The 24,443-nt window shown below is 41.3% G+C and overlaps 2 protein-coding genes across 7 annotated transcripts in view; one reads left to right on the top strand and one right to left on the bottom strand.

Annotated features, from left to right (window-relative positions):
* The window catches only part of NAXD (NAD(P)HX dehydratase), a 29,500-nt gene extending 24,430 nt beyond the window's left edge, over window positions 1–5,070 (top strand). For all 5 annotated transcript variants that reach the window (XM_066618965.1, XM_066618963.1, XM_066618964.1 and 2 more), the window contains 2 exons: window positions 1,800–1,920; window positions 2,234–5,070. In XM_066618965.1, the coding sequence (XP_066475062.1) occupies window positions 1,800–1,920; window positions 2,234–2,384 (272 nt within the window). In that variant the 3' untranslated portion in view covers window positions 2,385–5,070. The remainder of the gene's footprint in view (window positions 1–1,799; window positions 1,921–2,233) is intronic.
* Window positions 5,071–7,165: 2,095 nt separating this feature from the next.
* Window positions 7,166–24,443, bottom strand: part of CARS2 (cysteinyl-tRNA synthetase 2, mitochondrial) — a 50,234-nt gene continuing 32,956 nt past the window's right edge. For both annotated transcript variants that reach the window (XM_066618968.1, XM_066618967.1), the window contains exons 11-15: window positions 24,253–24,391; window positions 14,207–14,330; window positions 10,870–10,968; window positions 10,003–10,278; window positions 7,166–7,505 (exon numbers count right to left, since the gene is read on the bottom strand). In XM_066618968.1, the coding sequence (XP_066475065.1) occupies window positions 7,443–7,505; window positions 10,003–10,278; window positions 10,870–10,968; window positions 14,207–14,330; window positions 24,253–24,391 (701 nt within the window). In that variant the 3' untranslated portion in view covers window positions 7,166–7,442. The remainder of the gene's footprint in view (window positions 7,506–10,002; window positions 10,279–10,869; window positions 10,969–14,206; window positions 14,331–24,252; window positions 24,392–24,443) is intronic.

Raw genomic sequence — 24,443 nt, 5'->3', positions numbered from 1 at the left:
ATTTCTGACAATCTCACAGCATGTTTTCTTAAAGAGAACATGGCTGTAATCCTATGCCCACTTTTCTGGGCATAAGCCCCATTAAACACAATGAGATTTACTTCTGAATAAACATGCATAGGATTGTGCTGTAGTTTCTCAAGTAAATCTGGACTAGCAAAACAGATTAGTGGAATACGCAGAAAGCACAGAGGATTCCCATGTCTCAAGAAAAGTGGCACAAGATATAAAGGGAAATGCATTTTGACTATGTAGAAAGGGAAGTACATAAGGTGAACACTGGGAAGGTAGTCAGGATACTGTAGTCTACCAGATCAAAGCTCCAGGTTCAAATCTTCACTCAGTCATGAAACTGCCTAGGTGACCTTGGGCCAGTTATTATCTTTCAGCCTAACATACCTAACAGGGTTGTTGTGAGGACAGACAGGAGGGAAGGAACCATGTATACCACCCTTAGCTCATTCGAGGAAGAGTGGTGTAAAAATCTGAAAAATAAATATGCACACACAAATGATGAATTTTACAGAGATAAAGCAAAAATTCTATTTCAGCCCTTTCTAATGATGTTACCACATTAGTGTAAAAGGTAAAGCTTGCCCTTTCTTAAATCTTAAGTAAAGGTGAGATAATTAGTGGTGCGCTGAATGATTTTGCAACATTTTCATGGTTTAAATTGGTCCTTATTGAGTAGGTTTTATATATAGTATTCATTCAAATATTTTATCCTGCCTTTCCATTTAAAAACTAGACACCTAGGCAACTAACATTGGAAAAAGTTTTTCTTGTTTTGCTGCTATTCCTGTTTGTCTCTTGCTTTAATGATTTTTTAAATGTTTATCATTAAAGCAAGAGACAAACAGGAACAGCAGCAAAACAAGAAAAACTAGAAAATCAAACAAAAAGTCCAAGCATCAGTCAGGCCCAAATCCTGTTGGAACAGAAAGGAGCAAAAGATAAAGGTGTTTCCCTGTTCAGCTGCTGCTTCAGCAAAGGGAAAGTAGAAAGCAGAAAGGAGAGTGTGCACTAACCATTACACACTATTCACCTTGCAGCCTGCCTAGGAGTCCCATTCCCTAAGTGTCTTTATAGTCAGGATATTATAAGCCTAGTGAGCAGCACTGCATGTTGACTGCTCATAGACACACATCTCTGATAAGCTGTTCGTTCCCATACTAGAGTCTGCCAAACCACTACTCCTGTATCCTGCCATCTTCTAGAGTGCTTATTATTCCTCCTCACTCCTATTAGAGTGCTTGTTATTCCTTATTATCCATGATATGGATCTGTATATCTCTTTATTTGCTCCAGAAACTGATCATACCAACTTTCAATCAATATTGCCCAGTCTTTGTTCAGGGAGGTGACGTATGTTTGTTTTTCAAATGAAGGCCATCGCACAAACACGTAATAGGAAAACATAGCATCAGAGGAGGCTCAGTAGCAATGAAAGTAGTATACATAGAGGAAAAGAAGCAGACAGCAAGCACAGTGGCATTTGTACTAGATAGGTACTAAGGTAATAAATCACAATCTATTTAAAGAGGGAGTACTGATGGTTGAAATTCTAGAGTTACATGTAATGCATAACCTTTTAATAGTTTGAGCTCTTTGTGAGCAGGCTTTTTTGGGGGGGGGGTTGTTATGAGACTGCCTTGCATTTGGGATAAAAAGTACAGTTAAGACTTCTTCCTAGAAAGCACTGCTGTGCTACTGAGGTTTACTGTCTTATACTATCTTGCTATAAATACACAGCATAGCTCTTTCCTAAATCTCATGATGTCTTTTCATTCATCTTATAGTGCTTGTATGTAGCCACGAAGGAAGCAGCAGAAGGTGTGGTGGCCAAGGAGATCTCCTCTCAGGTTTTCTTGGAGTCCTAGCACACTGGGCCTTCCTTGCTGGACCAGAAAAAACAAATGGGTAAGGTGTGCCTGGTACTTTCTTTTCAGCAGCCTAATTCTACAATGAAATTGCTGTGTTTAAAAATATTATTTACACACATACGCTTGCACTGGGGAGGGAAAGTCAGGGGGAGCACTAAAGGCATGTGTGATTAGCACAAAAATTAATGTAAGGTTATGGTCAACCCGCCAAGACACAGGGAAATAAACCTCAAATGCTTGAATGCAGACTTCTTCAGTAGATTGAATGCCTGGATCAGTTATAAGCTCCTTGAACATGGTATATGTGAATGCACACTTCAGTTTTAATTGGATTCATGTTTTCTTTTTAGTCAAAATCCTTTCCTGGTAGCTGCATTTGGAGCATGTTCACTGACAAGGCAGTGCAACAACCAAGCCTTTCAAAAATGTGGACGGTCTATGACAGCCTCTGACATGGTTTTAGAAATTGGAGCAGCCTTTAATAGACTCTTTGAAACCTAAGACCAAAGCAGCAGAGGATGAAGAACAACAGAACACTGGCGGCAACAAAAATTATAGTAGGATATCTGTGTGCAATGCACCTTTTTTTCCAAGTGCTGTTAGCAGTATTGGTATACTAGGTAGCTTTTATTTTTTAAAAATAGAATTGTAGATATTTTTTAAAGAGTCGAATACGATTTTTTTGGCTGAATAAGCTGTAGTTGCAGATGTTATAATATAATAAAACTGAACTGAAAATATTCTGTTCTATCTCACAGTTATTGAGCAATAATAATGTGTGTGCTAAGCTGCAAAATAAAGCACCAGGGCTGGGCCCAGTGCCATAAACATGCTTTAAAGCACGTTTATAGCACCCAGCGCTGGAGCTCAGTGCCAGCACTGGGAGGGCATAGGATTGGACCCTTAGTTCCTTGGTTTGCACCAAATTCATCAATTTTATTCTTAGTACTACTACTGAGTTTCAATTCTGCACAATATTGTGTTGCTCTTGAAACATGTCATGTCTGAGCAGGCAATGCATGCAAATTGTCTTTATTAAGTCTTAGGCACAGAGACAAAATTCTTTGTTTTTGAGATTGAGAAGCGGGCATCACTAGGGGTTTTTTTTTTCCCACAAAGCACAAAGAAGCTGTAGAATTTTTGGCATGCAAATTAGAACCTACTTGGCTAAAGAATGTATTAGCTTCATCTACTATTCAGGGCCAGTTAGAATAGGAAAACAAATCATTTGCAGAGCATACAGAGAAACTAGACCTACTTACATGAAACAGCCAATCCTAAGCAACCTTCCAGATCCAGTATAGCTGTGCCAACGGGGTGTACGCTGCATTCTCTAGTCGGGGCCATTCCCAGAAGCTTCCTCAAGGTAAGAAAGATCTGTTCACTTAGAACTGCATTGCAGCTGCATCAGCACTGGAAAATTGATTAGGATTGGGCTGAAAATTATTCAGGGGTTTAAAAAAAGTCTTGAACTGTCTCTTCCATTAGGCTCTACATTGAGTAGCTGTTGATAGAAAATACCCCCTATGCTGTTACTAAGCTTAATCTACAGCTGTTACAGTGTTACAGTGACAATAGTGTACGAATACTTTTGTATAAATCACCAGCATACAGCAAGTGAAGTGTGAAAGGAAAGGCTTGCCCTTAAATTGCACAACTTTAAAGAATAGGCAGCCCTCTGGCAGAGTACAGAGTAAAGTGTAAGTTGTTCAAAGCCCTGCTATAGTAACTTATTTGTAACAATGGCATTTGAACATCTTTGTACAAGACAGCACAAGCATTCAAAAGGAAATACACCGGCTATCCTATATCAATCAGCTGAACCAGCAGAACAGATTTACATAGATCCTACAAAGTTAAGTTTATAAGTATGTTCACTTTAGAAATTCCACCTTGTTATATTGTTTTGAAAAATTTATAAAGGAGGATCCTGGTAGTTGTGTTTTTCCTTGAATGACATGCAGCCTGATCTAGTGCATGTTTGTTCAAAAATAAGTTCCATTTAATTCAGTGGATTCCAACACAAGGATACAGAGGATTGCAGCCATGCTCTACAACCTAGCACTAAACTAGCATTCTGATTGTGTAGGGACAGGTTGTGCTTGATACTCATCTTAATATTCACTACAATATATTTACTAGTCAAATGCCACTTTGCATAAATTAGCTTTCAACTTGTAACCAGGGAGATTGCTCTACATAAACTCAATGCATTTCAAACTAATGTTTTGGATGCACTGAGACTACTACCTCAGAACAATACATTTTTCTTTTTTAAAAATTATATATGATGTGTTTACCAATTTTTGGTCCTGTCAAGGTTTAAAACATCTTAATTTTTTTATATATGTGTATATATATGGATTATTCTCTACCACTTCCAAATGCAGGTGAGGGATAGCTTCCTAAGTGGAATACTAGCACATTAGGAAAAAAAGTCAATGCAACCCCTTCCTTTCCTTCTGGTGGCACAGACAGTGGATGGTATAACATGCTTTTTCTGAATATTTGAATTGACTATAAGACTTGAGAATTGCCTATATATGCAAACAAAATATTTGCAGGGCACAATCCACTCATATTGGAATATATGCCATGTAGAAGATCCTGGAAAGGATAAACAGGCATGTTTCTGCAGCACAGTAGGATGCTGGGGTCTTTCATGTCCCTATCTAGCCTTCTCTCTGTAGTAAATATATCATGTTCACAATGCAAAACAAGGTTTGGATGGAAACCTGGAACATGTGCACAGGCCTCCCATTTCTCCTAACACACTGCCTGCTCATCAGGGTGGGAAACAAGGCTGTAATCAGTCTAAGTGCACAGTGGCCCCAGTGTCAAAAGGGCTGCCTTGTTGGGGTGAAAGGAACTGGGATGATTATTGTTGGAAATGTGTCCCAGTTCCCATAAATAAGGTGTGATGTAAAATGGCTACCATTTTTCAATTGAGTTGCCAATATTTAGAATTTAACTAGCAGGGTTTCTAGGTTATATTTGTAGGGAAACCAAGTATGACCTTGAATCTTTTTAAGCTGATAACAGAACAGTCAGAATGGAATCTGCCTGCTTTAATTGTATTACAGAAGTTGCAAATATGTTGTTCACCACTGTATAAGTTTTCTAGTTGAAACAATCTGAAGATGTAGCAGTTTCTTTTCTAGAGGAAATAAAAATATGGTAAATTAAACAGCTTTTGTGTATATGTTCACAGCAACCTGGTCAGGCCTTGCCCTGCCTACTGAAGCCGCAACACATTATAGAACTAGTTTTTCTGTTCAAATACTATTGATGCAGTCACACAATGAAAGTAATCTTTACAGTTGGTTTAAAAAAAGTTCAGGACCGTTACAATCTCAAAATTACCTGTGTGCTCTGATATTAGGTGATACATTCAGTTTCTTGTTTTCCTGACTTTTCTCAGTCCGTATGACAGTGGACAAAAATAAAAGAAATAGGCAGGGTTGAACTCAATGCCTACACAGTGTTTGAACATTCATTCGTCAGTATAGTAAAGGGAGACAGTGGGTACAGGTTTACTCCTCTGTTCCCTTTCTATCATACACCCCCACTTCAGATCCAATTTTCAGCTTAAAGTTACTTTGTGCTTTCATATGAAAAAACACTAATAGATTATGCACGTGGTAATCTTGGAGCAATTACTGAGCAGCATGTTTATTTTATGTAGTTAAATTTAGAGATTAGAACATCGGATTTACTTGATAAACTCAGTAAATAAATCCAATTCTACACTGGAATGGAGGGTATCCATGAATGGGTTGTTCTTCCCAGCTCTCCTATGGTAGACAAAGGTATCCATGAATGGGATCTACAACAGTGGTACAAGGGGGGGGGTTATCTACTTAGGTGGTATCTAGCACCTGCAGACACACTCTCCTTCCAAGAGAAGCCTGTGCAGAAATAGAGATTCAGCCTACAGTTGCACAATAGGGGCTAGGCTGGATACCAAGCAGTAGTTTGGCAGATATGCATCAAAGGAGTTTGAGAGGAGAGTTGCAGGAATTACTGCCAGCACCACAGCTAAGTGGAGTGGTGATATTCTGCTGTCTTGGCTGGGTGGGTTGATAGTGCTTACCATGGCAGGACTACCATGAAGTCCACCTGCTAGCCCTTGTTTTCCTATCCCTCCAAATAGAGGCATTTCTGAAGCAGGGCAATGCATGTGTGGGGGGTGACAAGGTGATGCAGGGGCATCATTGTCTCACTTGCCCCCAGGCACTGCCCCCCAGCTGCTACTATGTAAGCCATTATCCATTGGAACAATGACTCCCAAGCTTTTTGTCTCCTAAGGAGTGAAGGTAAGAAGAATGAAAAGGATTGCAATGGCTCTGTACAGTACCATATGCCTTCGTTCTCTAGGATGCCTAGGCATGGGGCAACAAGAAAAAATTAGCTCCTACATTTGATGGAAGACAAGATGCATCTTTGAGACAAGTTTGATAAGTGTGGGGAATAACTGCCCACATTGGTATGGACACACAAGTTGAACAGATAATGACTAGGTAGATGCCACTCCCCCAATTTACTCCTTTGTAAATTGATGACAAAGTTATGTAAGCTCTAGCCCAAGGAATCTATTGTTTTTTGCCAGTTACAGACTGACCTATTCAGTGGGAGCTCAGAGAGGTGCACTCACTTGCTTATCTCCAAGTGCAAACACTGGGGCTCCTTATTCAGCCTGCATGATAATTGGGCTTGTGATAACTGAGCTGCAACTGATCTTTGAAATGACTTAGCAGCACACAGTTGCAAGAGGACATGAAAGAAAAGACACTGCCACCTATTTATTTCTCCTTTGTTCTGTACTCTCATGTTGGCCGGAGCCAGCAAGGTGTGCAGATCACTGACAGAAGTACTAAGGAACTTTTAAGGAACTCAGAAACTTAAGGCCAAGCTGTAGTGATGGGCAGCCCGATGCAGTACCCGTGGCCCACGCGGTGCCCCAGCAGTGGCTGCTGTGGAAGTGCTGTGAGGCACTTTGCTGCTGCCGGGCAACACGCAGTGCTGGTGGAGAGGCTAACACCAGTCAGCACTTAGCCTCTGCAACAATGTGATGCTGCAGCAGTAAGGGTGGGAGGAGGGAGAATTGGGTTCAAGAGGGGGCAGGGATGGTGACAGACTGAAGCCTGTCTTTCATGAGGCTTGCACGCTTAAAAAGCCTGCCAGAGGCCTCCTTACCCCATTATCAAAGCCTACCACCAATCTGGAAATTAACTCAAACTTAAGCAACTTACCTCCAAAGTCACAAGAACTGGTCGTGGCAATTTCACTAGAAATATTTATTCTTCTGGAAGAGCAGGATGAAGCATCAATAATGAAAGCACAGGAGGAAAGGATTTCAAAAGCAAGGGTTATAGTCATGGAGCTGTGCTTGTTTCCAAAAGGTTAACAGTCTTCAGAGAACACAAGTAGAAAATCACGAGGCATTCAGGATGACTTTGTACAAAAGTCTAACAATTCATGCAAAAACACTGCCAGGAACAGATCCTTTACATCTATTTACCATAGCATCAATCAATCCAACTGCATTCCATATTTGCATCAGCTCTTTTCCAGTTCTTTACTGGGTTCACCAAGTTCCCACGTAGAAGTCGTGCTTCTGTCCTGTGCAAGTACCAAAACAGAAGGGATGTGTGTGTTAAAGCACTCATTTCCTTAAACATGTTCTACCTCTACAGCTTAAATTTAGATTTGAGAGACCTACACCTAGTTCTATGCAGACGCACTCAGAAGCAATTCCAAAATGCTCAACAGGATTTATTCCTGAGTTAGAGTACGTGAGATTGTAGCCATGAATTCAGATTCCTGCTTGCACACTGACTTGTCTTGGTTAACCTCATTTGTGAAACTGAAATAGCAGTTACAAGACATGTTACTGAATTAAAGAAACTTCAGCTTACTGGGGCTACAATCTTATCCACACTTTCCTGGGAGTAAGCCCCACTGACTATAATGGGATGTACTTTTGAGTAGACATACAAAGGATTGGGCTCTAGATCTGCAAATGAGAAGCCACTGTCCTAAAGTTCAGTGTATTCTTTGTCTTTAAGATGATGAAGTATGTGCTGCAGCAAGCATCCCCTTCTCTCTTTAAGATGGCATTTGCCACCTGCAGCTTTTATAAGTACTTGTATTAAAAATAAATGAAAAAAATTAAGGTCTGCTGCTTCAACAGTTGGGGGGCACTTAAGAACCATTTTGATAGACTAAAATCGATTAAGAAGTAACAGATTACATCAACTTAATGTTGCAGGTCTTGTAATGTACATAGATTGCTGAAAAGGTTTTCTGAGAAGATTCATATTCAAAAACTAAGTGCAGGAGCTGCTGCAATTGTAAAATGCAGTTGTTAAGACATTTTGCAGAACACTGCTGTACTGACTAACCATAAGAACAGCCCCACTGGGATCAGGCCATAGGCCCATCTAGTCCAGCTTCCTGTATCTCACAGCGGCCCACCAAATGCCCCAAACTACATGCACACTCAGGATCCACAGACGTCATATGTGCATATTAGGGAAGAACCAAATTTGCACCTTTGTTTTTTTGCTGCAGGAGAGAAACAAGCCACTGTAAAAAACTGAACAGTGACTGGTTGCTTCAGCAGTTCTTCCTTCTCCTACCCTGGAATATTCCCAGGCAGAAGTCTTCTGATGATGCCTGAGAGCAGACAGGCCTCTGCAGGGGGAAGGAATGTCCGGGCCACTTCCTTTCCTTTCCAGTGGCCCTAGTGGGCTCCTGTGAGACCACTATTTGCTGCTGCGCTACTTGCAACAGTCTACGAATTTACTTTGCAAATCTTGAGTCACAGCACAGAGGAAGATTTCCAAAGTGGGCTTTAGACTGCCAAAAGTACTTCAGCTGCAGCCAGCCACAAGCAGATAAGTGGAACTGTTGGCATACGCCCAGGTAAGCCCACTTTGATGCTACCACTGGTTTCACCTTCACTGGGAGTTGCTTCTAATTAAAACATGCATAAGATTAGGCTTTCAAATCCATTTGGTGGATTATGCCCTTGGCAGTTTTCAGCTGATTTTGCAGCCTCTATTGCAGCAGTTGTCGACCTTTTTCATCTCACGGCACGCTGACAAGGCGCTAAAATTGTCAAGGCATACCATGAGTTTGTTTTTATTAAAAAAATAATTGTCAAGGCAGACCACACTACTGTCGGGGAGGGGCTCACATTCCCCAGTGGCCCTGCTAACAAAGACTGCCTGTGCACATGCAATAAGGGACCTAATGAAAACCTACCTCACATTCTTCTATATGGTCCTTTATATGAAGACCTCCAGCAGTCCAAACTGTATCCTTACCTACCTTTGCTCTTACATAATTCAGATGATGTCACTATTCGTTTATTATTAGCCTCACACTGTCAGGACTAATAAATGACCCTCCCCCAAGCTCCAGCAGCACACCTGCAGACTATTCGCAGCACACCACTGTGCCATAGCACAGTGCCTGAAAATCGTTGCTCTACTTCCTCACAGAGGACTAGTTGCAATGCTTATTTACTTGCAAGGACATTCCAGATTCTAAAAAATTGAATGAATGAAAACACAACACTTCTGTACATTTGATTCTCTGAAACCTAGCCTCCATTGCCAGGCTGAGAAGGACAATTATGTTTTCCCTCAGGTGACAGTTTATGAGTAAAAAGGGAAGATCAGGCAAGCAAGCAAATCTTGAGAATCCCTGTCTCTAAAGCCAGCACCCTTTGCCAGCACTCAGGGCAACAAGAGGGATACTTAATATTCAAACCTCCAAATGTGTCTTAGAAACCTTGTACGGCTCATCAGTTCCTTTACCATTCAAATAACTGCAAAAGCCCATTCAAATAACTGCAAAAGCAGCTACAGGTGGCATAGACTATTATGGAAGTCTGGCTTAATTGGGCCAGATGTGACAATTCAAGTTTAATCCTATTGTTACATCTGCTATACTGTAACACCACTTAGGGCACAAAGAGTGAAAGCTACCTATTCACAGAGTGAAGAAAGAATAAAGATAACATCCTATTCCCAAGAAAACCCACAGATACACTAAAAACGTCTAGTGTGCAGAATTGGTGGGTGGAGGGGGGGAAGAGGGAAAGACATACCTTTATGTTGATACCATACAGAGCCAGGTCTTGACGCAAACTGTCACACGCTTGCAGAAGGGGGGCTCGATCCTGCATCAGTCGCCGCCTTTCCTCTTTCTGTTGCTGTTTTTCTTCTCTTGACAGGCCAGTACCTTCAGAGGGCACGTGTCCTGCACCCTCTGGCATGGCAAGAGCAAAATCACGCACTTTGATTCGGAAGCTTACAAGTTCATCTATCACACTGGAGAGCATGGCTGAATGCTTGCGTTCTGGAGCCACCTGTCCATCATAAACCTATATCAAGGCAAAGCATATACAGTGGTGGCAGACATGCATCTTGCGTGCGACAGCACAGGAAATCTCAAAGTGTGTTCTCAACTGTAACTTCAGTCTACTTCAAATATAACAAAATGCCATTAAAGAAAGCCCTCCAGCCCAGCAAACAGCATGGAATTTGCATGTACAGCAGTTCACTCGCGTATGATGACAGGTATATATTTCAGTGTGTAGACATACTGGAAGGATCTCTAGAGCTCTTTAATGCTTGAAGGCAGACCAAGAGACTCATTTGTACAGGACATGCCATGGGAGTTCAGTGGCAGAGCGTGTGTTTTGTATGTAGGATTAATCCCCAACATCTGCAAAAGAGGACTTGCCCAAGACCCTGGGGAGCTGCTGCTGCCAATCACAGAAGGTGGCTCATAACTAGACAGAACAGCAGCAACATACATTTATAAAGACAGCTCTATCCTTGTGATACAGGAATTTACAGACTTGAAGGCAATTTTTGCAGAAAACACAAGGGATCAGAGTAAGAAGCCTAATTTGATGATGCTGCACAGCAGATGAGTTTTTTAATAATACACCTCTATAGAATTTTCCTACCTGTCTTTCATCAAGGGCAATCCCAACTGTGTCAAGAAAGTCCTCCATATAGGAGACAATGGCTCCAAACACAACTGCACTTCTAGGAGATCCAGTTTCCTGATTTGAAAAGCACAAGAGTGGTAAATGTAATTTTAATAGTTCCCTACTGTGACCACTATCTCTCTGCACGTGTACAGAAGATAAAATTGAACAGTTAGCTGCTTGCAAAAGACAGCTCTGCAGGGATCTCATTATCTGAAACCTTTCCTAAACCATCTTCTTTCTCACAGTGAAGAACTCTTGATTATCATACTTGGTCACAAAGTGGTATCAGAAGAAAAATGTAAAAGCACAAGGTGAATTTCATAATAGAGTTGGACTGCATCTATTGAGTGCATCCACAATATCGACAAATCAGAAAGTGGCTTCCTTACATTTTGTTTTTAAAGCTCCTCTCATCCTTGCAAGGAAAATGCACATGGGTGACTCCTCTTGAACAGCCCAGTCTCAACTTATGTAAAAAAAAATCAACTTAAGTAAAGGAATCTGGAATATCCCTCTCCATTTCCTTTACTAAGCCTTGTTTCTTCAGCTTTTTAATAAACTTTTTATTATTTTTGATTCCTTGCCTGGTCTCGGTTTAGTAGAGATACCATGGGTGACCACAGTCCACAGACCACCCTAGTTTCACAACTGTGTGTTTTGGCTTTTGTATAAATGGGACTTCACCTGATTTGGGGATCCCCTTTTCAGATCAGGGAGAGAGGTTTGCCAAGTGGCCCCTCTGTGGTTGGTTTCCCAGGCTTAGGCATTACAGTGGAGGTCTACCAAATCCCCAGCCCCTCCCCAACCAAGAAGGGACAAGGGCAGGAGGGTTGTTAATTGTGAGGCATGGTGTCAGTTTATACCCTCCATCTGCACATGCCCTTTTCTACCACAGAAGATCTAGTTAGGACAGAAGACGTAGGATTTTTTGGAAGACATATTTATATGCCTTAAACCAGAGGTGTCCAAAGTTTTTGGCAGGAGGGCCACATCAGCTCTCTGACACTGTGTCGAGGGCAGGGGAGAAAATTTACATAAGTTTACATAAATGAATATATTAAAGATGAACTTAAATGAACGAATGAAGGTCTTGCAATAGCTCAATGCCTATAAAAGGCCTTGCACAAAGCAAGGTTGGCCTTTCCTTTGCTGCCTCTGCTGCATCACAGACATGAAACAGCAAGCAGTGGAGGGAGCTCTCATCCCACAGCTCACACAAGAGGTCAAACAGTCGCCCTCACGCTGAGAGAAGTTGCGTTGGGCCAGTGTGGGCTTGAACAAATCTCTGGAGGGCCAGAGGCTCTCTGCTTTTTGTTGTTGTGGCCTGAAAGCAAGCAAGGACGTGCCTGCTATTGTTGAATAGTTGCTTCTGAAGACAGTTCACTTTGGCTCCTTCTTACTTGCCTTTTTGGGTTTCCGACTAGCCAAACCCACCACAGGTGCCCAAGCACCAACTTTTCCCAGGGCAGGGTCCAACAGGAAGCAAGCTGCTGCGTTCCAAAGGCCCCTGGCTCCATCTGGACTCCACATTCTTCATGCTGCCACCAAAATGAAAGTGCTCCACCAAACTGCCATTCAGTCAGAACCAGGCAGAGTGACCCCAGTGGTGTACCGAAAGAGGGGCTGGGGGTCAATTGCTCCCGATACCACGCCTTGAGGGAATGGCAAGGGGTGCCTTTTGGAGGCCTTAGAATGGCAATTCTAATTTTCAGCAGAAGCCAGAAGTGCCTTTCTAAGGCCTCCAGGAGGGAGATGTATGGGGGGCATGTTAAAAATTTATTGGCCCCAGGTGCCAGATGCCCTAACTATGTCACTGAGCAATCCTTCTCATCTCTGCCACCAAGACTGCAGGGCCTGACATCATGGTGGTAGCAAAAGCAAGACCAACAATGGCAGAAGCAGAAAAAGTGCCTGACTGGAGCAGGAACGAGCAGTCTCCTTTCAGAAGGAGATGGTGGGAGAAAAGAGGCCAACGCAGGGAGAGATGCCTAACACTTTTGCTATAGCTTGAACAAAGGGGCTGGGGGAGAGGCGAGGTTTAATACTATCACCAACCTTTAGAACAGGGGTCAGATGCTGTTCTGCCAGATTCCCACTCCAAGCCTCACTTAGGGAACTTATGCCCACTCTAAGCTAATTAGCTCCCCTTTCGTTCCCCCAACAATGGCCCCAGTTCTCTACAGCAGCACTGCTAGACTCCACCACCAGGGTAGCTTGCCTGTTAAAACTGCAGGGACCCAGTTCCTAAGGTAGGAGTCCTTCCCGGTATAGCAGCACACCTCAGCTCTCCACAGCCTGTTCAAGTAGTCTCCAAAGTCCATTCACCAATGTCTCCAGTCTCTCCTCAAGCTTTTTCTCCTTCTACTACCCACAAACCCTTCCTGCCTCAGGTGCTCCTTATAACCCTGAGGCCCTATTGCTTTCAAGTGGCTGCAGCTGTGCAGCACACTCCCTGGAAGACCAGGCCTTACCCTTAAAGGGACCACTGCTGATACCACATCTACCTCCTCGCCAGATCTTCCGCAATTCCAATACAGATGCGGCCTGCAGCAAGCCTCTTTCTGGCCCATGACCAACCTCTTGTCCCCTGAAAGCCTCTGGCCCACTCAACTGAACATGACCAGAACTGTGCTCTGTTTGTGTCTGGAGGGTGTTCTGAGGACCAGGCAGGTTGAATGAATGAGCCAATTCATTCATTTATTCACTCATCTAAGTTCCATCTCTAATTTATTTATTTAAATTTTATATTTAAATTTTTTTTCCTGCCCTCCACATCACGACAGATATTTGATGCGGCCCTCTGGCCAAAAAGTTTGGAGACCCCTGCTTTAGACAACCACACCTCCAAACTAAATAGTCAATTCACACCTCAGAGCTTTGCCCTGCAGTTGCACTTGAAACTCACACACCCCAAATCAGCACTTGGAAGGAAAAGAGGACAATGACAGGGAACATATGGAAATGTCATGGTTTGGGGCAGATCACAATTTGGACTCTGAAATAAATGAGTGAATAGCATCAATAGGGAAGAAACAGACTAGAGAGAAAGCTTACTTTCACAGACTATTTGAGAATAGAGAGTAGCAAGAGTAAAATAAACTTTAGACACTCTACAGGGTCACAGAAAAGGAGAGGTTTTCACACTCTAGAAACATATATGCACTTTGGATAAATGTCTACCAGCTGGTGTGTGAAAAATTCATTTGCTGATTTTCTTTTCTGGTGTCTCATATGAAAATAATAAACTCATCTGTCAGTACTCAACTGTAGACAACTGTCTGTTTCTGATCTTTGTATCCTAATGGGTTACCTTAGTGACGGCCTTAAGCTGTCTGTTGCCATGGTGAATGAGGTCCATAATTGCACCAACAGCCCTGGGGGTGTCAAAGTCATCAGCACATGCAGCCTTTACTGTTGCTTTAGTATTGGCTAGCCTTGGAAAAGGAGGAGGAGGAATCGTAAGAGCACAGAAGTAGTTATTATCATGGCCAAAAAAGCCCATCAACTAGTTAAAACGTACTTTAAGTGGAAACACAGGTGTATGTTTATGTGGGACGTGACCAAGTCAACACCAAGCATTTTTAGAGCACATTCAATTCCGTGAAGGATGCTTAGAATTTTTCAGCAAAGTGTAAAAGTGCTCAACAATGGCTGGATCAAGCCTATTGTAATTTTTAAGTAAAGAAAATCCATTCGTTGAAACACTACAATAACTAGCAACTGCAGTTCAACAAATGCTGACATGGTATCTGGTAGCAAGCTCAAACAAAATCTAAGTTCAAACACTTCAGCTATTTCCCTTGACGTATATTTTACTTTCAAGAACTCTTTCAAATCATTTCTCCTCCTAAGCCTAAACATCTCCAATGGCAGCATTTCAGCACTTTGAAGTAACTGGACTGAGTGCAGAGACGCTTATTGTGGTAGAAATTCTTCATTTTGGCAGTGCGTCACTGGCAGGCAGTGCTAACTCCCACCCCTCTCTCTTTCTGTTTTGTTTTTAATCCATCTCATGAAAGAAACACTTCAGAGCATAATCCCTCCTACTCAGTCTTCCATCTCCCTCCAGTTTCAATATGGCCCCTGCTTCTCATTTAGGTAGATTTGCAGATTGTATTATAATGTATTAGACTGTAATATTTTACACACACACACTCTCTCTCTCTCTCTCTAACTGAAAGCCAGATTAGACAGGACTGCAGCAAAGCAGCTTGTTTAAAATTTAGATGCCCAGTCCCATAAAAAGTGGGTTGATGGCCTCAATAGTTAAAAAAAAAAAAAAAAAAAAGAGACACACAACAACAGGGGATGCCAAATGTTTCTCTTGTTCCTGGTTCACCCCCCTACAGTTTGTTCCTGAAGCACTAAATAAATTACTAAGGGCCCAATCCTAACAAGGACCAGCCTGTACAATACAGGGATGCTGACAGAGCCTCTGCTGCATCCAATGGGTCAGATGGGAACCAGGGTGGCCAAGAGAGATAAGTAAAGAAAATTTTACTTCCACTGTTTCCTGGTTCCCTATGGGCCTACTCAGATCTATGCCAGCTCTTTTTGCCGGCATAGATCTGAATTGCCACAAGGGGCATGTCAGGCCCGGGATGGGAAGTAGACACCACTGCTGCTGAAATCCACCCCCATCTCAGCCAATCCCCACCCTGATCTACCTGGGTGCAAACATACCTGCACCAATGGCTTGTCTGCACCCTGCCACTACTGGCATGGGGCTTACAGTGGGCCACAGACCATCAGAATGGCTGCAGAGATGGTGGACTATGATATCTGCCAGCATATAGTGTAGATAGGATTGGGCAGTGAATCAGGGAAAGACATGGTCTGAAAACAAACAGCTTTGCTGCTGCCAAGTGTATTTTGGCCTGAGTCAACACAGGAGAAGCATTTGGATGGTCACAGTAGTCAACAGTCATTGATACCCAGTTATACACAGAACAGACCAGGGTTTGCCGTTGTATTTCACCAGCCAGAAATACTATGGTGTTTCTAATCTCATGGCATAAGCAAAAATTATTTGGAGAACTCCATATTAGGAATATGGATTTAAAAGAAATGGCTCAAAAACGTCTGTTTGTGATGAAGAGCATCCTGTTTGAAATAGTAGAACTAGTCCTGCTGATAGTGGAGGGACAAACAGCCATAATGAAACAGAACATTTCTTTTGAAAAGTGTGCGCCTATCTCAATATGAACACTTGCAAATCAATTTCGTATTGGCCAATCAGTTGTTGGGTTACAGTCTTTGAGGCTTGCTTTCAACATGGCAAAAAAGGAGAATGCCAAATAAAATAACAGTTTAGAAGAAAAGCAGTTTGAACAAAAACACATAGATATGATGTTGGCCCATTATGAAAATATCCAAGAGCCAAGGTAGGACAATATCTTTATAAGGACGAACTGATTTGCCTTGCTCTCTTCCTTGTGACATTTTATTTGATCTGAACGAAGATCCTATCTCTGGCTTTTGGATTATTTGGAATGAGTGAAAGAATAGGGTTTGTAAAGGGACGCACGCATATGAATATGAAGGTAGTGCAGACGTGCCCTTACTTTGGAAGCCATCCACTGGTTTCAATCCTGAGTAAGATATTAAACCTTCCCTTAGCCCTTTGGTGACCTACAATATTCCTTGGTTCACTGATCACCAACCTTCCTTTGCCTGGCTCAGAATCTGCTGCTCTTTAGACTTCACTAGAGTTATGCATGAGCTGATCTATAGTCACCCTGGGGATGAAGTTGAAAGTGTGGCATAGAAATGCACATACTAACTAGCTAAAACAGGGCATGATGAGCACAGCATCAAAAGCCAACATTACGATGCAAACTCTGACTGCTGGAAATGAACAGGCTAGTCTTCCACATATATAGTGGAAAGCCCCACCACTACAGGTGCACAAATGTGAAGGGGAAGAAGTTAATCACTGATATTCTTGGAGCAGAAACACCAACCCACCCTACATTTGTATTATTGGGATATCTTCCAGGCTTGGCAACAGACACAATTGGTATCTAATTTGCTAATCTCCACAAACACGGCAACTACAAATTACTAGAACACAAATGTAATTTGTAGCATGAGATGTTGATTAATTAAAATGTGGAGAACATTAATTTTATTGAAGAAACATTAAATTCAGAAAGGCAGATCTATAAACCCATTTCTTGAGGAGTATCAGAGATTTATGTGCTATTGGAAAAGGAATTACTAACAATCAAAAGCTGATGTTCAAGGGAATCTGGCACTTTTTCACAGTATAATGGAACTGATTTTGATTCATGAGCATATAATGAATTAATACAAATTATATATGATTGCCTTTTGTAGTGCCTGGATTCTCTAAAACCTATTAAGAAAACTGAACACTTTTTTTTTTAAACGAAAAGGTTATGTTGATTAACAAAAGCAATATAACTCAAGTATGGCGAAATCACAAAAATGCAACAGGATGAGTTAAAAACAGGGCTAGTTAAGTCAGCTAACCAACTGACATCAGTTCCAGGGTACGGCCTGAGGGGGCGTGATGCAGCCACTCCACTGTACCTCACAGGGGCGCATTCAGTGTTTATGTTTTGGGGGAGGGGGCCATGAGCACTACCAACTCCAGAGCCCAAGTCAACCAGGTGGGCTACGGGTTGAACTTGATGGCCTCCATGATCAAGGTTTGCTGGGTGGGTACACCTGGGCGTGGACTTGGAAACCAGATCTACTGGTTGGATAGATGTGGGCACCCATTTCAGTCAATCTTGCCGGCCCCCACACAGTGGGTGTTCCCCTCATACCCAATTTTGCTCCCCAGCCCAGCGCCTGGTGACAGACAGTTTGGAGGGCCACACACCCATTGCCCCCCCCCCCACCCCGGATCCACCCTTGGTATCTAAGAAGGTCTAAGTCTGGCTCAGGATTTGGAGGGGCAGCTACCTTGGAACCTCATGCTTTGACCTATCCTCCCATCTTGCCAATGAACATCTCTTATTCCATGAAAGAAAGGCAATTCAATAGATACTCTTTACCTGCAGATTTGAAACTCATGAATTTTACCCACTGCAGGTTCGGAACCCATGGCTGGAAGATCCACTAAGGACCTCCCAGATGCAACTAGAAGTTACCTCCGGGACATCCTCTAAGTTGTGGGGAGGCCACACATAGCCTCCTCGTGCCTCAAAATGTCTGCCACAACTTTCTGGCAGGCACTTCTGGTTTGTGTAAAAACTGGAAGTTCCTGCCAGAAGATTCTGGTAGGTATTCTGAGGTACATGGAGGCTGTCTGAAGCCTCCCCGCAACTCAGAAAAGATGTTAGACCTCTTTTTTTGCATCCGTGGGGTTCCAGAAACAGAATCCCTGTGGATGCCGAGGACTGACCCGTATATAAAATTGATTAAAAAATAAAATAGTTGGCTTATTAAAGGGATGTCTTTTATTAATCATGCAACAGTTGCTTCTTTTTTTAAGAAAACTTAAGTAACAGTGCATTCTTACATGTTTATTCAGAAGTCAGTTCCACTGTGATCTATCTATTCCTACCTATCTAAATGGTCACCCTAAATAGATTCCTTTTGTTCTAATTATATTACATATTATTACATTAATTGCATATTAATTACAAATTAATATGTTTTATATTAATATATAATTATAGTAATTACAAATTATTATTTTGTTCTAATTATATAATGTTGTACTTGATGCTTAAAATAAAAATTAAAACAATAAAAAAAGTTCCAGTGTGATCAATGGGGCTTACTTCCAGGTAAAGTGTGCGCAGAACTGCAGCCCAAGTAACTTACAAGCAGCATCTTAGAAGAAGCATTTCTTCTCCTCCTCCTCTCTCATACAGGAAGGAATGCTTCTGAGGTGGTGCCTGCTGTGACATGCCTGCTTCATCTAAAAACAAATGTGCTATCCTTCAGAAATATTGCTTTATTTGGGGGCCAGAGGTAACTGAATGGCTGTGCTTTTCTGAGCTCTTGAAAGCTCTTCTATTTCCTCCCAAAAAACCGTGGGTCTGAGAAGATCCAAGGATCTGTGATCAGGACAGATTCGATCCTACAGATGGTGTACGGTTTCGGAGAGGAAGGGCCCCGCCAGGGGTTGTTTTTTCTCCAAGGGAACCCAGCCATCAGTGTCAGTGTTGGTGAGGATTCATGTTGAAAATAAGCTAAAGGCCCCAAGCAGAGAAGCACGTTGGAAGAACTAAGTGAATGTTGAAGAACACTGTGTGGGTCTGGCATTGATTGATTAATTGACTGCCTGATTAAGCTTTTCCCTGAGGGAAGAAGAAGGAGGGGCAGGTTTTCCCCCTCTGGAAAGAGGAAGAGGGGGGAGGCTTTCTCAGCTCATTTGCTTGCTTGTGTGAGAAGAAGCTTTGGAGGACACCTGCCGAGCTTGTTATGGAAATATGAGAGCATAACTCCAACTTAACAAATCTAAAACTCGTTGGATTACAAATTAATCATTTTGGAATATAAACTTTGCTTTGAAATGCTCAGTTTCGTTTTCCTGTGGAGATCTTGGAGTGCCTGTGGAGAGGGCTGGAGATCTGCATTTCTTTGTTTTGCAAAAGTGGTTTCATTGTTTTGAATTCCTCCTGTTTTGTTTTGACTATCTCCTGGAACAGAATGCCGTTGATATAGCAACAAAGGTAAGCAATAGAATCAAAACAATAGAATAAGAAGAATATAACATCGGGGACATCTAGTGGATTTAAAAAGACATTGCAAGGATAAGAACAGAACTTGACAAGTGAAGGAGGATGATACGCTGAGGACATCTAGTGGCATTAAAAATATTGCAAGGCAAAGGTTTATTTGACAAAAATTTCTTTGTGTTGGTTTTTATGGGTGAACAGTTGATTTTTTGATGATGTGATGTGATGTATGGGTAATTGATAGTGATATAGGTGATAACAGATATTTGAGTTTTACAGGAGAGAAGATATAAGAAGGAAGAAAAAGGATGACAGGAAAAGGAGCAAAAGTTAGGGGCTCTCCCGCCCTGGAGTCAAACTTGGGAAAACTAACACAAGAGGAACCAAAAGGGAAAGATTGGAAGCAGACAATACAAAACAATATAGAAGAATTAGTGGTGATGGGGCAGCAGCACACAAATCAATTTCTACAGGTTCAGGCTAGTCTGGATGTTTTAACTACACAACTGAATGATGTCAAATAAATGTCAAGAAAACAAATATCTTAACAAAGAATATGCAAATAAAGAAAATACAGGAATTGATGGAATTAACAAATTTCAAAGAAGAAGAAAAAATTAAATATTTAGGGATTCAATTAACGAAGAAAACAAGCACATTAGTGAAAGATAATTATTTGAAATTGATTGAAGAAATAAAAAGAGATTTAACAAAATGGAAAGAATTGCAACTTTCATTGATGGGAAGAGTTGCTGCAGTGAAAATGAATGCAGTTTTGCCTAAAATAAACTTTCTTTTCCAAACAATCCCTGTAATTTTGAAGCAAGATATATTTAAAGAAACTAATAAAATTATCTCAAAATTCATCTGGCAGGGAAAGAAACCAAGAATTAAAATGAAGGCCTTGCAAGATGTGAAACTAAGAGGAGGCATGGGGCTTCCTGATTGGTTTTTATATTATAAGGCCGCAGTGCTGCTATGGATTAAAGAGTGGATTATATTAGAAGATCAAAGAATACTTAAACTGGAGGAACATGATCTTGAATGGGGATGGCATGCATTTGTTTGGTATGGAAAAGTAAACTAATATAAGCGATTCAATAATCATATTAAGAAAATCTTTATTATGGATCTGGGCTAAAATACAAAGACAGATGTATCCCAAAATCCCCCGATGGGTGGTGCCGTGAGAAGCATGTACCCGGCCAAATTTACTAGAGAGAACAAAAATGCTTAGATATGAAAGTTTATTGAAGAAAGATGGGCAATTAAAAGAAAAAAGAAGAACTGTTAAGACAGGGTGTGGAGATGAACTGGTGGACTCGCTTACAACTTGATTCAAAATTTGGGTAAGATAAACAAGAAGGATTCTATTCAGAACAGACGCCATTTGATAGAATACTCTTAGAAACAAAAGAAAAATATATCAAAGAATGTATATGTTCCTATTGGATTTTGAGATGCATGAAGAAACAATAAAAGAATGTATGATAAAATGGGCACAAAATATAGGCCATAATATTACATTAGAACAATAGGAACAGATTTGGAAATATAATATAAAATTTACTAGAGCAACAAATTTTAAAGAAAATGCATATAAAATGTTTTATAGATGGTACATGACACCAGTAAAACTGGTAAAAATGAATCAGAACATATCAAAAAAATTGTTGGAAGTGTAAATGTGAAGAAGGGACATTTTATCATATGTGGTGGACATGTAAAAAAATGCAAGCATACTGGAAAATGGTAAGGAATCTAATACAAGAGATTGTTGGATTTACAATACCGCTGAAACCAGAGTTGCTTAATATCACCTTAGATATTATAGATAAAGAAAATGATGTGTATTTAGTTATTATTATATTAACTGCTGCAAGAATTTTATATGCTAGATACTGGAAAGATATTAAAATTCCAACGAAAGAGGAATTAATAGAGAAAATAATGAATGTGGCGGAAATGGATAGGCTTACAGAGATTTTGGATCAACAGCGTAAACCGACAAATAGAGCAATGGAGACCATTTTATGCTTGGTTGAAAATGAAGTTGTAGATGTATAAGTAGGGCATTTAGATGAATATATTGTATACATGATATAGGATACATACATGATACAGGATATAATAGATAAATGATATTAAAAAATTAAACTAGAAGAAGAACAAGATTAGAAGATATGTATTGATTGATTAGATATATTGATATATGAATGCCTGCATCCTTCAACGGTATGTTTTTGTGTTTTTTTTGTGCATTGTGTATTGAGTTTGTGTTTGTTATGTGTTTGTTTATATTTGTTTGTTTTTATTTTGGAAAATAATTAAAAAAATTAATTTGAAAAAAGAAATATTACTTTATTCATATACATGTTTATGTAGACTTCATTGATTAAAATTAAATCAGTCACCCTATTTAATCAAGTGTCATCCCTAGTTATAAACGGAACAGAGAAAAAGCTGTTTTTGTTTGCCTTTTTTAAATCCTGAGACAAAATAAGAGCTGCTTCACACTTTTTAAAAAAGATGTACACCTATGGGGTTTTTTTTAGTGTACACCTAAAAATAAAAAGGTGTGATTGCAACAAACAGGATGTCTGGAAACACACAAGAGAGATAATGGGATCAGCTGTTGAGCATACAAGCAGGGGCAATCCCAGCTTTCTTACTGTATAATGCGCAAAACTGTACTAAATTTCTGTATTCCTCATGAAGAACATAAAAAAGAGACTTCATCTAGTCATATCACAGAGGAACTTACATAGCACAAATGGCCCAATCCTAATTTTCCAGCACTGATATAGCCATGCCAATGGGGTGTGAGCTGCATCCCACAGTGCAGGGGCAGCATGGAAGCTTCCTCAAGGGAAGGGAATGTTTGTTCCCTTATCTTGGGGCTGTACTGCGGCTACATCAGTAAAGAGGATTGGGCCCAAAATTGGAAGCTTTAGCCTGCACATAAGAAGTACATATGGATGCATTAAGATGACTAAAATTTTACGAAATGTAAACTTGTATGCTCACAAAATACATCTGGGATTGCCAAAATTCATACAATGACATCTACATTCACTGCAATGTATGTATGACAGGTTTGTACTACACATGCAAGAGAATGAGACTGTAGAATGGACCGTTCCCACTTCAGACTGCAGGCAGAGGACACCTTTTTTGTGTCCTATATAAAACAAACACAAATCATTCCTAGCAAGCAGAAAACTAGCATATAAGTTTTATAACCCGACTTACTCCTGTTCACCCCAAAATGCTGCAGATATTTTTTTAAACTGGGGTAGTTGTCTGTAGGCTTCAGCTGGTGCAGAACACAGAAGACAGACTATTGATCAGAGTGAGCAACTTGGACCATATCACAATACTTCTAGCCTAGCTGCATTGGCTGGTATGCTTCCAGGACCAATCCAGAGTGCTGGCATTGGCCTTTAAATTCCTAAACCGCCTGAGACTGAGAGCCCAATCCTATTTAGCTTTCCAACACTGATGCAGCCGCAGTACAACCCCAGGGTAAGGGAACAAACATTCCCTTACCTTGAGGAGGCCTCCATGGCTACTCCCTTTCCCCCGCACTGCAGAATGCAGCACCTGCCCTATTGGCAAGGCTACATCAGTGCTAGAAAGTTGGATAGGATTGGGCCCTGGGTTACCTTAAGGATTGCCTGCTCCCATATGAACCAGCCACCCCCTAAGATCAGCCAAAGAGCCTACTGTCTGGTCCATCACTGTCAGAAGAGAGGCTGATGACAACCAGGAGAAGGAGCTTTTAAGGGGCAGTGCCACAATTCTGGAACTATCTCCCTAGGGCAGTGGTTCTCAAACTTTGATGGAGCTTTACTCCCTCAGTCTTTGTGGGGGAGGGGCTAGGGCAGCGACGTGATCCCCAAGTTTGCATCACTAAGGGGGGGTGCTTGTGATTTGCTTTATGAAGGCAGAGCTGCAGCAGGCTACAGGAGGTGTGGGGAGCCCTGCACAGCCCTCCGCAGTGCTCCCCAAGGCTCAGAACGTTCTGTGATAGGCACGAAGCACCTCCAGCAAAACAGAAGTGCTCTGCGCCCACTTTTTCCAAACATTCCGAGACTCAGGGAGCGCTGCGGAGGGCTGCGCAAGGGTCCCCACACCTCCTGTAGCCTGCTGCAGCCCTGCCTTCATAAAGTAAGTCACAAGCAACCCCCTTGCCCCCCCAATACCAACGGGATCCTTGGGATCACTTCCCTGCCTCCCCCCTTCCTCCCGCCCTTTCAAGAGACGGGGGACCTTTAAATGAACTGGTGGGTTGTGACCCACAAGTTTGAGAACCACTGCCCTAAGGAGATCAGACTAGCTCTCTCTCTTCCCATTTTTAAGCAGACGTTAAAAACATTTTTAAATCTGAGGAAATTTAACACTGCTGCCTAATTATGTAAATTATTTGTTTTTCCATCTTTTCTTATATTTTTTAAAACTATTTTTAGCATTTTGGTTTATTTTGATGAAAGCTGCTTTAGAATGTCTTGTTACAGAAAAGCAGGATATAAATATACTGGGAACAGATACAAATGGCACACTACACACGCAGGCTTTACGTCTGACATGGTACAACCTAATGTTATCACCTCAGGATTCTACCACCTTATTCTTCTGCATATGTAGAACAGGTAAATTCCAGACATACAAGTCTAAAAGCAGGCATCATACTGACCTTTGCCACAGTACATCTTCCCTAATAGCTTCACAGGTCAGTTGCCCTTTCATGTAGGCATTGGCACTGCTCATAAAAGAATTGATTGTGTTCAGGATGTTCTTTGCATCATTCAGGGTATCATCGCTATATTCTATAGCTAACAGAAGAAAATCCAGTACATATAAATTGAAAAACATCTGAAGTCATAC

This window comes from Tiliqua scincoides, chromosome 3 (genome assembly GCF_035046505.1).
Source record: "Tiliqua scincoides isolate rTilSci1 chromosome 3, rTilSci1.hap2, whole genome shotgun sequence".
Classification (NCBI taxonomy): Eukaryota; Metazoa; Chordata; class Lepidosauria; order Squamata; family Scincidae; genus Tiliqua; species Tiliqua scincoides.
Note: the sequence above shows the minus strand (reverse complement) of the source record. Positions and strands in the feature narration are given on the sequence as shown.